General features: G+C 33.9%; 1 protein-coding gene across 2 annotated transcripts in view; it reads right to left on the reverse strand.

The window, feature by feature from the left end:
• Window positions 1-10,850, reverse strand: part of LOC126856622 (zinc finger protein ush) — a 151,181-nt gene extending 140,331 nt beyond the window's left edge. For both annotated transcript variants that reach the window (XM_050605303.1, XM_050605304.1), the window contains exon 1: window positions 10,368-10,850. In XM_050605303.1, the coding sequence (XP_050461260.1) occupies window positions 10,368-10,407 (40 nt within the window). In that variant the 5' untranslated portion in view covers window positions 10,408-10,850. The remainder of the gene's footprint in view (window positions 1-10,367) is intronic.
• Window positions 10,851-14,337: the final 3,487 nt, after the last annotated feature.

Genomic DNA, 14,337 nt, shown 5'->3' on the forward strand with positions numbered 1-14,337 from the left:
CGAACTTGTTCTATTCTCGAAAAATTCTTTTACACAGTGGATAAAATAGATAAAGAATATCTAAATGATAAAAAAAGACAAGTTCTTATAAATTAAAAAAAAATTAAAATAGTGCGTTGTTGATATGAAATTGATAAAAATTTCAACAAAAAATACCTATGTATTTCATATCTGTTCTATCAAATTTCCATTTTTTATGTATGTGTAATAATAATATACTATTTCTGATTTATTTCATCATTCGTTTGTTTTCTACAAAAATATACATGGAATCATATGCAATATAAATGAGTTTTTTTATCAAAAAATAATAAAAGAAAAAAATAAGATCTAATAATTTTTAACCTTCTTATTTCGACCTTATTGTTTTCGGTAGTGAAATAATTTGCAAAATGCAATCGTACTATTTTTGTAGAAATAAAATCGAAATCAACAAAATGATTTCAAGCCTATAAATTATGGTTATTCTATTATAAAACAATAATAATTTAAAACAGTTGCATCCTCTCGAGAGACGTTTATCCATAATAGGCAGTAAAAAGATTGAAAATTTTCATCATTAAAAAATAAACTTTACAGCAAGTGGCACGAGGTTTTAATCTTCATTGCAAAAAATTCAAGATTTTATTCTCCAGGATTCCTCTCGCAGGACGATTGTCCGCAAAGATCGGCGATTGAACGACCGAGAGAACGAAGAGAGAGAAGACGACCAAAAACGGGAATGTTGCGCGACCTCCGGCACACGTGTGCGGGAACACGGACGGTCCCGTGCAAAAAAGGCACGATCGCGATATACCGCGGACATGCCGCGAGCTGAATATTAGCGTAATGAGCTGATAGTCGACCGATAAGCGGCAGATTTTAAGCCGCCATGAGCGTCACGTTCCGATCGCGATCGACCCATCTGTGACGCACGCGAATAACCGCGGCGCGTGGATAATCTCGCTCTTGAGACTGCGATAGACGCTCAATCAATCGGAATTAGGGATAAACAGTAACGGGCCGATTGGCGGAAATCACGAGTAAACGCTTCGCGCGTTATCAGGTCTCAAAAGTATATATCGAGAAATATTATATCAAGCCTGACAAACACAGGCACGCAACAGGATTTAAAGAGATCTTGTGCAAGAAAGCAAAATAACGAGAAACCTGTTAATCTGCTTTCGTAAAAATTAATGGATTAAAATTATATTAAATCAAATATCAATTCAAACGCGATTAGACAGAAAATTATAACGATTAAAAAAGAAAAATATGATATGTAATTTAATTGTATTTAAATATAAGTAGATTTCAAGAAATCAGCTGATACTTGTCAAAAATATAAAGAAAGAGGAGTAACATAAATGTTGTCGTTAATACATATAATCTGGCAAGATCCTCGCATCGATTTTATCATCGATTAGAATCCGCGCTTTTGAATCATATATATGCAGAATATATACTAGGTAAGAATCTCTTACCTTTGCGATTGTCGAATGCCTCCTCCTCTCGTTTGTCCTAAGCTGCTCCTTCACTCACTCCCGAAAACACGATTAATTACGATCGCGCTTGTATTAATTATCAATGTACGGGTACGATGTTCGCCCGACACTTTACACGACACAATGTTAATCGCACACTTTCTTTTATATCGATAGAATAACGCGAAAATCACGATTACACGAAACTACGATCTTGAAAATCGCAGAGAACAAGTGTTTGATGTTTCCTCGTACTTGTCTAGTCCTCGAATGAATACGTCTCGAGAAATAACATGATACACGTCGTAATTCTTTCGCTCGAGCCTCGCCGCAAGAATGACAACAAGGCCGCCGCATGTAAACAATACCGCCCGAATAACAACAAAGCCGACGCGCGGTGTGTAATATATTCATAGCAAAATTTGTTCGTCAAAATAAAACTATTTCTCACGATTATTACTTATTAAATATTATTCGTACGAATAATTAATTCTCCCATTTGTCAATTAGTCATTAATCCGTGTAATGTCGCACGATATAAATGTTGATTATTAATTATTTTCAAATTTCTCTATCATTAACAAAAATCACGATTACTTAATTAAATGACTCGAGCATTATTGCGAAATGTTTAATTATAAGTATAATCGGTTTATTAATCTTGTATTAATGTATAATATTTATCATTAATTCGGCGCTCATATACACACATCACCGATTATTTATTTTCCAGTGTCGAGGAGATCGTAGTTTCATGTGATTTTTTTGCGTTATTTCATCATAACATAAAACAAAATGTGTATTTAACGGGTGATTAATGCCGAAAGTGCTATATAAAATCTCCCGCAATCGTAATTAATCGAGTTAACTAATCATAAAGAAGCAATATAAGAGAAAGAAAAGAGGAAAAAAGCTGAGAAAATATTTTATTAGACAACAACAAAATCATAAAATGATTATAATTTTAATTTATTATTTGTAAAATTAATTATGTATTTATCTTTGCAATAATGGCTATTACATCATTATGTATGATACGAATATAAAATATTCTAGGTCTAAATATTGAAATATTTTTCTACTTAATAAAGTAATTAATAATTAAAATACTAAATAATATGTACTAATATGTAATAATTAAAATATTTAATTAAGTTTATATAAACATATATAAAATATTTTTATTATTTGAAAGATTCGTTCAAAATTTTGTTTTGTTGAAATTTTTGTTTTTTATATTTCTTATACTATAAAAATTAAGTTCTTTGATACCTCCGTTAGCACGACATTTCTATTGCAAGAAATTGAATTTAGACTCTCTTTTCTTTTTTATATTTATGATAAAAAAATTCACAAAAGATTCTTTCATAACAACTTAATAATCGAATGTGAAATCTCCGATTTTAGATTTCTCTCATGTTTTCAATCCCTTTTCCTTTCCTTTTCTCCGGAAAAGCGAGTCGCAAATTCCGCATTTTCCCCGCATTATCTTTGTGTTTTTCTATCGATCGATCCGGCGAACATAATAAGCAACAAGTACAACGAATGGAAGAGACATGTGACATCAATGTCTTGACATTAAAGAGAAATAAAAAGAGAAATAAATGATGAAGAGAAAGAGTAATGAAAAAAGAAAGAAAGAAAGAAAGAGGGTCCGTCAGCAGCTTTTATCTTCTTCGACTGGCTCCCCTTGTTCCGCGCAAAACGCATGAATCCCGCAGATGTCTCTCCCCGCCAAGATGTTCCTCTCCTCCTTTTCTCGAGGCCCTACCTGCCCTCGCAAAGAAACGCGCCGGAGACAACTATCGCGCCGCTGATCTCGCCTAGTTAGCCTTTCTTCCCTCTCGGTGCCCTCTTCCTTCTCTCCTACTCCCCCTCTTCGCTCCACCCTTCGTGCCCTCCACCTGTAGGTCCCCCTCGTTGGTGCATCTCGTCCTTCCTTCGCGAAGCGCGGAACCGATACCCGAAGCTCGTCTCATAAATACAGTCGAGGAGTCGAAGCAAGGAGGGAACGACGTGAAAGGAGGAGAGCGAGGGGTGAGTAAGGAGGGGGGGGGGAAGGGGGAGGGACACAAGGGCGAGCCTACAAATTGCTACACCGCATTGTGGTGTCACTCCGGCCTGTTACGACACGGTCCCGGCATCTCGCCGGAATGGTGTATGCGCGAGAGTCGGTTCTCCTCTCTACTTTGTCTCTCCCTTCGCGACCCTTCCCTCCCTCCTTCCTCCCTCACTGCGCCACCCCGCGGCGTTAACCGACTAAGGGCGGAAGGGGCCTTTACACGGATGTAAACGCGCCTTTACACCGATAACCTGCCTGTTCGGTTGCAAATAAATTAGACGGGATTTCTTTTGAGCGTTCTTCTTGTAGCTTTACGGGAGGAGAGAGAACATTGATATATTTGTTGAATTATTGCGATTTTACAAATTATTGTTTGTAGATTCTCAAAATTGCGACTTCTTAAGAATTTAAACCTTTAAATTCTGTTCATGTTTGTTCACTTTTCGAAATTTGGAGAAAATTCTGCATTTTTCTTCGCAAAACATTTCAATTTTTAATTGAATCGAGATCAAAATTCAATTAAATTGAGATTTATTTTTTTTTTAAATAATTAAAAAATATAAAATTCTTCAAAAATTAAATAAATTTCTTATCATTATTGTCAAAATATATTATAAAATCAATTATCAGGATTATGTAATATGTTCGTCGACAAATTTATCAAATATGCTTGCAATATCAAAGATATAAACTACATCTCACATGGACGCAATACTGTCACAATGCGATCAGCTGATCATCCGACATATGGTTAGGATACATCAGCATATTCGACATCGTATCTATCAACGACACGAAGCTCGCGTTACACATCTCGTTCTCAGAGGGAGAGAGAGAGAGAGAGAGAGAGAGAGAGAGAGAGAGAGAGAGAGACAACAATTATTCGATCGAAGAGTGTTCGATTAAACGAACGAAAAGACTCCGAAGGTGTCGCTATCAAATAATCTCTTTCCGCGCGATGATATGCAAGAATTTACTAGAGGAATCACATTTCAAGGGGAGGAGGGCGGGGGGCGCAATGGGGGGTCCTCGTCATATTAGCAGCGATACACCAGCAACAACAGCAACAACAACGGCGTAGAAGAAAGGAGAGACGCGCCTCTCTCAGTGTCTCTCAATCCTTCTCGCGGGCCCCTAGAGTGTCATTTCTCTAAAATCCCCCCTTTTCTTCAAAATCTCCCTAATTAATTGAAATATATATAATTATATACAATTCAAAATTCGTGATTTGAAAAAAAGATAAGAGAGAAATGTGCAAATTCCCATACATAATCTTAATTTCTCGCGTTTCGCGAAGTTCGAGAGGGGAAAGGGGAGGGGGAGAAAAGATTCGCGGTGAGAACCGTGGCTTTGGCGCGATCGATGGTGAGCGAGGCGATGGAAGATATTCTTTACGGCGAACACGATTCAATAAAGCATTCTATAAAATCATCGCTTATTAATTTGACGCTCGCGCTCGGCGGGGGTCGCCGCTGCTGAGACCCCCGCGGGGTGCCCTCCTCCTTTATCCCGCTCCGCATCGTCGATCATCGGCGTGATATTCAGGATCCAAGGAGAAGAGAGAGAGAGAGACACGAGCCCTACGTAACATTGGGTATCCTCTCAGGTGGTGGCGCGATGAGTTTGAGGCACATTGTTCCGAAATCGCGATTATGTTTTACTTTGGGGAAAAAAAAAAAAATTGAGGGGATTTTCACTGTTATTTTATAAACTCGATATAAGAAGGGGTGTGGTCAGAGAACTGACTGATGATCTTTGTGATACAATGGGAACACATAGGCCTTTGTGATGTAATAGAGAGGATAGATATTAATAGATTTCACTATCATATCATCTAATTCTATGTAGAATATTATATTATCTCTTATATTTAATGAGTATTTAAAGATTACATTATGGTTGTAAATTGGATTGCGTTCGTGTGTGTAATTTATTTCCTAGTAATTTCCGTGAAAAAGATACATTGCGATAACATTATGGTTTTTATTATGCACTAATTTTTTTTTTAGATGAAATTACTTAAAAATGAATTAAATTAATATTTAGAGACTTTATGTAAAATAATTAAATATACATAAAAAATTATATTACAAAAAGTTTTTTATACAAAGATTTTGAAATAATATAATATTATATTGTTGTCAATTATATATTTATACATATATTTTAATATTTAAATGTATACATATATTTTAATTTAATATAATTAAATTTTGTTTAATAGATTAAATTAGTCAACGCAATCAATTAGCGCAATTTAATTTAATGTAATGCATTAAATGGACGTGGTCGAATATCATTGTAATCACAGAGAAAAATTATTGCAAAATTATATTTTACAAATAATTTTCCTCATTTACAGTATCGTGCTTTTTGTATCAATAAACAAAAATATCCAAAAGGACGCGAAAGAAACTCTAAAATTTCCCCTAAAAAGGAATAGTCGCAAAATAAAGATTTTGAAAACAATTAAAAAGTCGATCGATCCGTCATCCTTAAATGCGCGATTAATGCGCATAAATTTTTAATCGAACGAGGATGATCAAGTTTACGATTAATCGTTGCATGACTGTATTTATAAGCTAAACGGAGATAGGAAAGAGAAGAGGCACGGTTGTCGCAACCGTCGAGCTATACGCGATGTGATAAAGGAGTACCACCACCGGGTGACTACAAAATATTGATGACGTCAGAGGGACTTTATCGGTCTGCGTGCTTTTCACCCGAAATCCGTGTTTTTTCGTCGCTTCACTTCGCCATCGACTTCCGAGTCGCGTACGAATGCGCCATCGGAATTTACCGTGAAAGACCGAAACGCACACCGAAAGAGAAAAAAAGAAAGAGGGAGAGAGAGAGAGAGAGAAGGAAGACACGGCCGGTCGTGCCGCTCCGGGAATCACGGATGGCGATCATTATCATCGTCACATGTGCAACGCACGGTGAAAAGTATCGGCGCGTTATAAAAGTGCCGCCGATTCTCTTGAGGAATCGTTTCTACCACAGCAAAAGTTAAGTCAAGAAAACAATCGAAGTGCGAGATTAAATAACGAAAAAAATTGTATCTTATTTTTTAATCGATGTGAATTTAAGAGAAAGTTTAATAACGGAGAATTAATGTAGTAATAGGTCTTTAGTGCATAAATTAAGAAATTGAATAACGAAATCTAAAATTTTAATTTATTTCCAGGTGCAATAATTTTTTTTAAAATTTTCAGGTCGAAATTAAATTTTCAAAGTTACACAAACTGATAATATTTTATTAAAATAAGATCAGAAGAAAAGCCCAAAAAATAATTTTAAAAAATTTGATAAAATATTGTTATATGTAAAAAATATTAATTATAATAAATAGAAAAAATATGAAATATTGTTTTTTAGTAACATTATTTTTAGCTCGATACGATTTAGTGAACATTATTTTTTCACATTTAAATATAAGTATAATATATAAAAGAAATAGACAATACGAAAGAAAACGAAAAAAAAATCCAAAAATGATACTAATTCCCTGAGCATCTGAGAAAAAAATAAGAAGTCAAAAAATAAAAAAATAATAATAATAAAAAATACCATATACATGATATAATACTGTGATATCGTTTGGAACTAGTATGCTAATGCAAGCAAAAGATAAAAAAGAAAAAATCAATAGAACGATTTAGATTAGAAGAAATTGATTTAACGATCGCTTGATAATCTTTCGAATTTATGTATTTAATCGCAAGAGTAGAAGCAACGCGAAGATACACGGGAAGCAAAGATTAATGCGACGACGAGGAGGCGAAAGGGAAGAAGACGCGTCGGTGGATGGGAAAGGTGGTCGGGGGACGGGCTCGCTATTTTAACACAGCGTTATTAACTCAATTACGGTCGCTCCCAATTAGCAGTCACGCGCACGAGCCGGCATCACAATAATTACGCGGCCATTAACGTCCGTGTCCCATGGGATGGCCTTACAATGCACGTCGCAGACACGATTTTCTTTCCCCAATCTAGGGGACCCTTAGTAAAAATCCGCGTCAGCTTTCTCATCAACGTTATATTAATAACGTTAACATTATATCAACAATCAATATTAAATAACATAAATTTATCTAACAAATTTAAATTAAATTTATTTCAAATCGTTTTTATATCGAATTTATTTAAAACACGACTGATTTTTTTTTAAACAAAAAACTAATTTTTTTCTCTTGTAAAGATTGTGATATTAAATTTTCTCTATCCAAAGATCATTTTAATTATTTCCAAGCAAAAATAAAAATAGCTAAACCGATACTCGTATTATATTCGATGTTGCATGCAGTTGACGATTTCTTCAAAAACGAGATTAATCCGAGAGTTTCGACGTAGATTTTTTTTTTTCAATTTTAGAGCTGACATAATCGTGCGTGAAAATAATTTTCCTTCGCGACAGTAATTGAACGCGGTCGATTTCTTCGAAACGAAATCAATAGCTTTGAGAGATGCGAACGAAACGGGGAACTAGAGACAGATAGAGAGAAAGAGAGAGAGAAGGAGAAGGAGGCAGGAGAAAAAAAAGGACGACCCGGTCCGACGAGTCGCCACGTGAAAGTGTTCCAACTTTCGTGATCGAGCCACGTGATCGCGAGATCGCACGCTCGCCGCGACGAAGGAGCGAGGGAGAGAGGAAGATCCAGATACGGGATCTTGTCTCGCGCTCTTCGCGGAACGAGAAAAAAAAAAACCGGCAACGAAAATTTACGGAAAGCCGATAAGAAATAATATCACGAGCTAAGCTCTCTTACAGAGATGCTTGAAAACAAACTGCGCAACTCGATTACGGAGATATAATATATCGATTACAAACGAATTTATGTACGTCCCACGATGGCGAATCACGATTTAGAAGAGCCTTATGTAAAAATTGAATTGTCATTTAAAAGTTTATATCATGCTATTAAAAGATATTAAATATAACATAAAACCACACAAAAAAATGTTCTCGAAAGATATTCTGGTAATTGTCACGATTTGAAAAACGCGACAGGCAACGGTCGACGATTAAACATAATTGTCAAAAAGCTGATCGTGAGAGGTAATTACTCAAAATCGCGCGAGATCCACGTAATCGCGTTTGTCGATCGTCGAATGCGTGCGTGCGTTGTCATATTTAGTCATATTAGAATCGAAAGGTCAGCTGACGGACAATGACAATCGTAAACGTGTCAAGTTATCATCAAACAATACAAAAAATCGCACCGTTTTTGGCAAAGAAATGTATAAATGCAATTAAATTTGTTAATTAAGCAAATTTGAATGTGTATAACTTATTTATATTATAATTTTTATTCCACATTTTATTTATAATAAGTTATTTAATTATGACATATAGTATCGATATAATCAATATTTATTAATAAAGTAAATTAATAATTTTTCATAATTTCTTCATTAATCAATGAAAATTAACTAAAAATCACCTATTTTTAGAAAAAAATCTTCAATTGAGAATGCAGTAAAAATAATTATAATCATCAATATTGTCTTAAAAGTAAGTATATTTATGTATTGCTTATTTTGATGTATGGAGATTTTTTTAAAAACATAAATCTCCCAACATAATTTTCTTCTTTACTAATACAATTCAACCAATTATATAATAAATTCTATAAGTTTAAAGTGAATAAATTGTATCTTTCGCTATAATAAAATAACAAAAAAATTTATAAGCTGCAAAATTCGATATTAAAAATTAGATGAGAAAAATTAATTGAGAAAATTATTTAACAAATAATTATCGAATTAATTTGATTTTCGGGCAAACTTGTAGTCCATTTCCAAAATAATTACACCCTAATTTATTTTTCCATCTAATTTTTTTATCTGTTCGATACTTTGAAAGATAAACGGAGGCACCGTTTTGTCGAGAACTCGTTCTCCTTCAGCGACATCGCGAATTAATTTATTCGGGATCCATTGATTTATTCTCGAAATTTATCGCTTACATCAACGTAAAAAGAGATTTTTTTTCAGATTGATCACAAAGTTTCAAGCGCATTTCTCGCTACATTCATAAAAATGTTCAAAATTTTCGTACATTTTTCCATTAAATTTTTTAGGCAAATTTTTTAAATTAAATTCCTTAATTACATTGTCAAATAAATAATTGACATTGTCAAGTCAATAATTTGTAAACTGTTTTAAAATTTTCGTAATAATATACAAATTTTTAAATAAAATATCGTTGAAATTTATTTGAAACTAACAATAAGTAAGATAAAATAGAAAATAATAAGTTTCTATTAATTATTTGCAATATTATATGAAAATATCTATTAAATAACCATTTGATTTCACAATTTAAATATGCTTTTTACTTTACAATTACCCGAATAATCATACTAATTTTCAATAATGTTCACGAATTTATAAGATACATACCTTTCAAAACGCTACAGTTATAAAAATATTTGATGCTCGCCACGATACTTGATACATTCCCCCTTAACTGTTATCAGTTCTCTCAATCGCGATACTTCTCTTTCCGCGATAAGAATCGTGGAGGAGACGAAATCGACTTAGGACTAAATTTCAGCAAGACTCGTCATTGAAACAAAACTGGCTCGCGTAACGGCCGAATTCAAATATGCAATAACAAACATGGCGGTGCTCTAATATTTTCTTAGCTATCGCGACGCGGGAAGAAAAAGCGCGCTTGAAAAGCGCGGGACCCCGAAGCGCACGCGATGCCCCTCCCCCTCGCAGCACGCGCGTACACACACACACACACACGAACACACATACGCAGAAAGAGAGACACGTGTTACCGAAGGACAAGCACGCGAGAAAAAGCCGGGAAAGAGAAAGCACAAACTCACGTTTCAGCGGCTTGGGATTGCTCTGCTTGCGACGTGACATCCTCTGCGCTCTGCGACATCACCCGTCCATCGTGAACATGTCGCGTTGCAGCGTGGGCGCAGCGTGATGTTGGCAACGATGGTGATGGTGATGATGGGGCACAAGACGTTGACGATGAGACGAATGACGATCAACAAAATCGCACAAACACACGGGATAGTGACAAGAGGCGACAAAAACAGCAAAATAGCGATTCACGAGCGAATATACGGGATAGATAGGGATCGGGGGATGGGACAGCGAGATGGGGATATCTACGTACACTCTTTTCCGGCGAGGCGCGAGGGAAAAGCTCCGTTCGTAACGTAATGTTAACGTAACGTGACGTCGTGACGGACGGACAATGTGTCGCGATGAGCGATCGACGACGCCGGTAGCGCGGCGCTTCCGTGAAAACGCGGACACGCCGATAGCGTTCAACCGCGGCCGCTGTCAGCGTGCAACTAAACAAACCTCGCCGCCAAACACTCTCCCCACTCCCCGCTCTGCCGCGCACGCGCCGCGGCGTGGACTGCGTGACGGTTGGTGGAAATGACGCGGGTAGGAAAGAAGGAGAACCGTTCAGGCTCAGATGCGTGGTGAAGTTTGACGCGCAGCATCCCAAATTGAAATGCCTCCTGCCATCTCGCGAAAGAGCAAGAAGTAGTAACTAGGATATGTTAAATGGTAAATGATATCTTTAAGTTTTAAAGAAGATAGCACACAATATTTATAAAATATGTACAAAATTTAAAATATTTAAAAAATAATATACTAATAATAATAATTATACAAAATATTTAAATAATAATTATTTGAATATTTTAGAGATATTTTTCAAAATATTTTATAAGTATTTTTGTGATCTTAGATTTAATAGATCATAAAGATTTATCATAAATATTATAAAAATATTTATAAAAATATTGAGAAATGTTTACAAGCTATATATTTATTTTTTACTTATCATAAATATTATATTCAATCTTTAATCTATATTTTAATAATATATCGAATAAAGTTTTTATGATTTTTTTCTCTTAATATAAACAAAATATGTAAAAAATATTTATGAATATTTATTATAAATATTGTATGCTATCTGGGTATGTATATATCATCATGGAAACAATATATAAATATTGATGTGACTAAAATCGGGAAGGTTCATCAATATTAAGCTGTTATGTGAAATATTTAATTATAAATATAAATATATAAATATAATGTACATAATTAGAAAATATACAGATAGATATTTTTGTAATAAAAAGGATGTAACATATCTTGATGAAATTTCCCGTTCAATTCTGTTAATATTTTTGAAATTATCAATAATAAATATATATAGTATTATTTAAAAAGAAATATTGTGAGTGATTAAATTATAAATAAACAAATAAGAGAGATTTCTATTAAAAAAATATTTTTATTTTATGACTATTATATATATATGATTATTATAATATTATATATTTTTATATTTATATTATAATATTTTTATATTTTTTATATTATAATATAATATTTTTATTTTACCGCTATTATATATACATATAGCTATAATAAAAGAAAAGCAACACAAACTTTATTTATAACGCAATTTTTAACATATTCAACTAAAATTACAATAATCTTTACAAATAAAGCAATATTTTTGGTATAATATTTCTTTTCTTATTGTAATCTATTATCTGCATGATTAGAGATATGAAATCTTTTTTTGTGGCAGAATTATTTAATATTTATGTTGCATGAACTAAATGAATTTAATACATATGTTACATGAACTAAATTCGTTTTAATTGACATATTGCTTTTAATTTCCAATTAACTCTTTAAGCATTACGTCTTAGAAATACAGTGTTCTGTTTCATTGTTTGATATCCTATTGTCCGTAATTATTTCGGCTCCAGCATAGATCTTCCTTTCGTTCCTGAGTGCCAACGTGTACGCACACATCAACAAGCGCACACGTTGGCACTCACCGATGAAAGAAAGTCTCGTTAAACGAAAACATCGATTCCTTAGCAGTAGTATATTTTTAAGAAAGTGACGAGCTTTAATATTAATTTTATTCAGCACGAAATTCGGCGACTCTCCTATCTAATCTTCCATCTAAATACATATTTATAAAGAATGGATTATTCTATTGTAAATAACAGACTTTCATTTGGTTATCGCGATATCTATAATTATTTGTAACTGTTTTCCTCCAAAGACATTGAACTATCTTTCGTCAATGAATAAAAATTTATTACAGCACGTTGGCACTTATCTTCCTGAAATAAATTATTACTCGAGTTCCTTTCGTGATGTCAAAATAAAAGATGAACTGGAGGCATCGATCAGAGAGAATTCATCCGTAGAGATTCGGCAACCATTTTCATCCAGACGTACCCCTAAAGCAAACAGATGATTAAATTTTGAGAAAGAGACAAGCTTTTTCTTGTTTTTTAATTACATATCCACAATTCGGCCCCTGGCTTAGAGCTTTTTTTCATATGCGAGTGCCAACGTGTTTTTACGCACCCACGGCCGCTTATATTAGCGCTTATCACGATGAAAAAAAAATTTATTTAATTGACACGTCTCGGTTGATATAATTTTCCAAAAAAACATCTTGCAATGAGTAACACAAAATATGAACAAAAATAATCATGAAAAACATTGTGCTACGAATAAAAATTAGCATATGATAGGCACGATTAAAACAAAATAAGATTAATAAAATTGATTCCATTAATTGAATTGCAATGAGTTTAAAATGAAAAGAGAGAAAATATCAAGAAAAAAGGAATTAAAGTACTTTATTAATGAAATATTTAACGGCAATGTGTGAGAGGACAACAAAATTTTTTAGAGCAAAAAGAAGAAAGAGCCGAGTATGAAGGCAGATCGGAAAATTGAATTAAAATAAAATAGCTAGCAAAAACAAAATAAAATATTGGAGTGCAAATAAAAGACATCGTAAATGACACAAATATAATAAATAAAAAAAAAAACTCATACAAGATGAATTTGCGAAAACTTACTTGGATTCAATAATCACGTTCTCAGCTGACAATTATCATTGTATTATATAATATGATTACTGATAATGGCGAGATATGCAGCCCAATGGAGTCATTATCGGTAACTATCGCATTGTATACGAGCCGCAAATGTAGAGGCAACGATTTTTATTCTAATTAATTTTGGAGTCCACTTATTCTCATTCCATTCTTATGCGCTGTCCCTGATGCCTTCATCGCTTAAGTTTGCCTATTAGATTGCACTATTGTAAGTAGCACACGTGACTCGTATTGCAATTAATATATTCCGTTGTCATTCCGTTCGCAATCAGTGCTAATATCAGAAACAGAGCTGGGACGAGCAACACAAACGCTGCTCATAGCGTGTCATATGCACTAGCATGATAACAACCATATCGATGTCTTCGTAGAACGTAGTGCGAACCCCTGTTTTGTACGCCATCTCCATCCAATTTACAGCTGAAACTTCGTAGCTGCAGTTCCTCTGTTTTCTAATAATGGATGTTTTCCAGCACATGTTACATAGATGACAAAGTATAACATACAATACCACACGATCGGTTATCGAATAAAGAAATTAAAAATTTTTTATTTGATAGTGTCAATTGTGTGATACTGTGCATTATACACTGTGTCATCAGTGTAACTTGCTGGAAAATACCCACTGTCAGTAAAATCGCCATTTTAGCGAGTGCATGTCTATTCTCACCGACAAGAAGATTGGAAGGATCATGGAATAAGATAATGTTTGACTTTTTCTAATATTACTTTTTTCATGAACACATCTGCAATTGCATGTCTTTTCAAATGGAATCATGTTTTTTTTTTTTAATAAATCGATTTCTTTCGTCATATCTTTATCTTCTATACGTCAAATAAGATTTTAAAAATGGATATTTTTGCTTGACATTATGAA

The sequence above is a fragment of the Cataglyphis hispanica genome, chromosome 19 (genome assembly GCF_021464435.1).
Source record: "Cataglyphis hispanica isolate Lineage 1 chromosome 19, ULB_Chis1_1.0, whole genome shotgun sequence".
NCBI lineage: Eukaryota > Metazoa > Arthropoda > Insecta > Hymenoptera > Formicidae > Cataglyphis > Cataglyphis hispanica.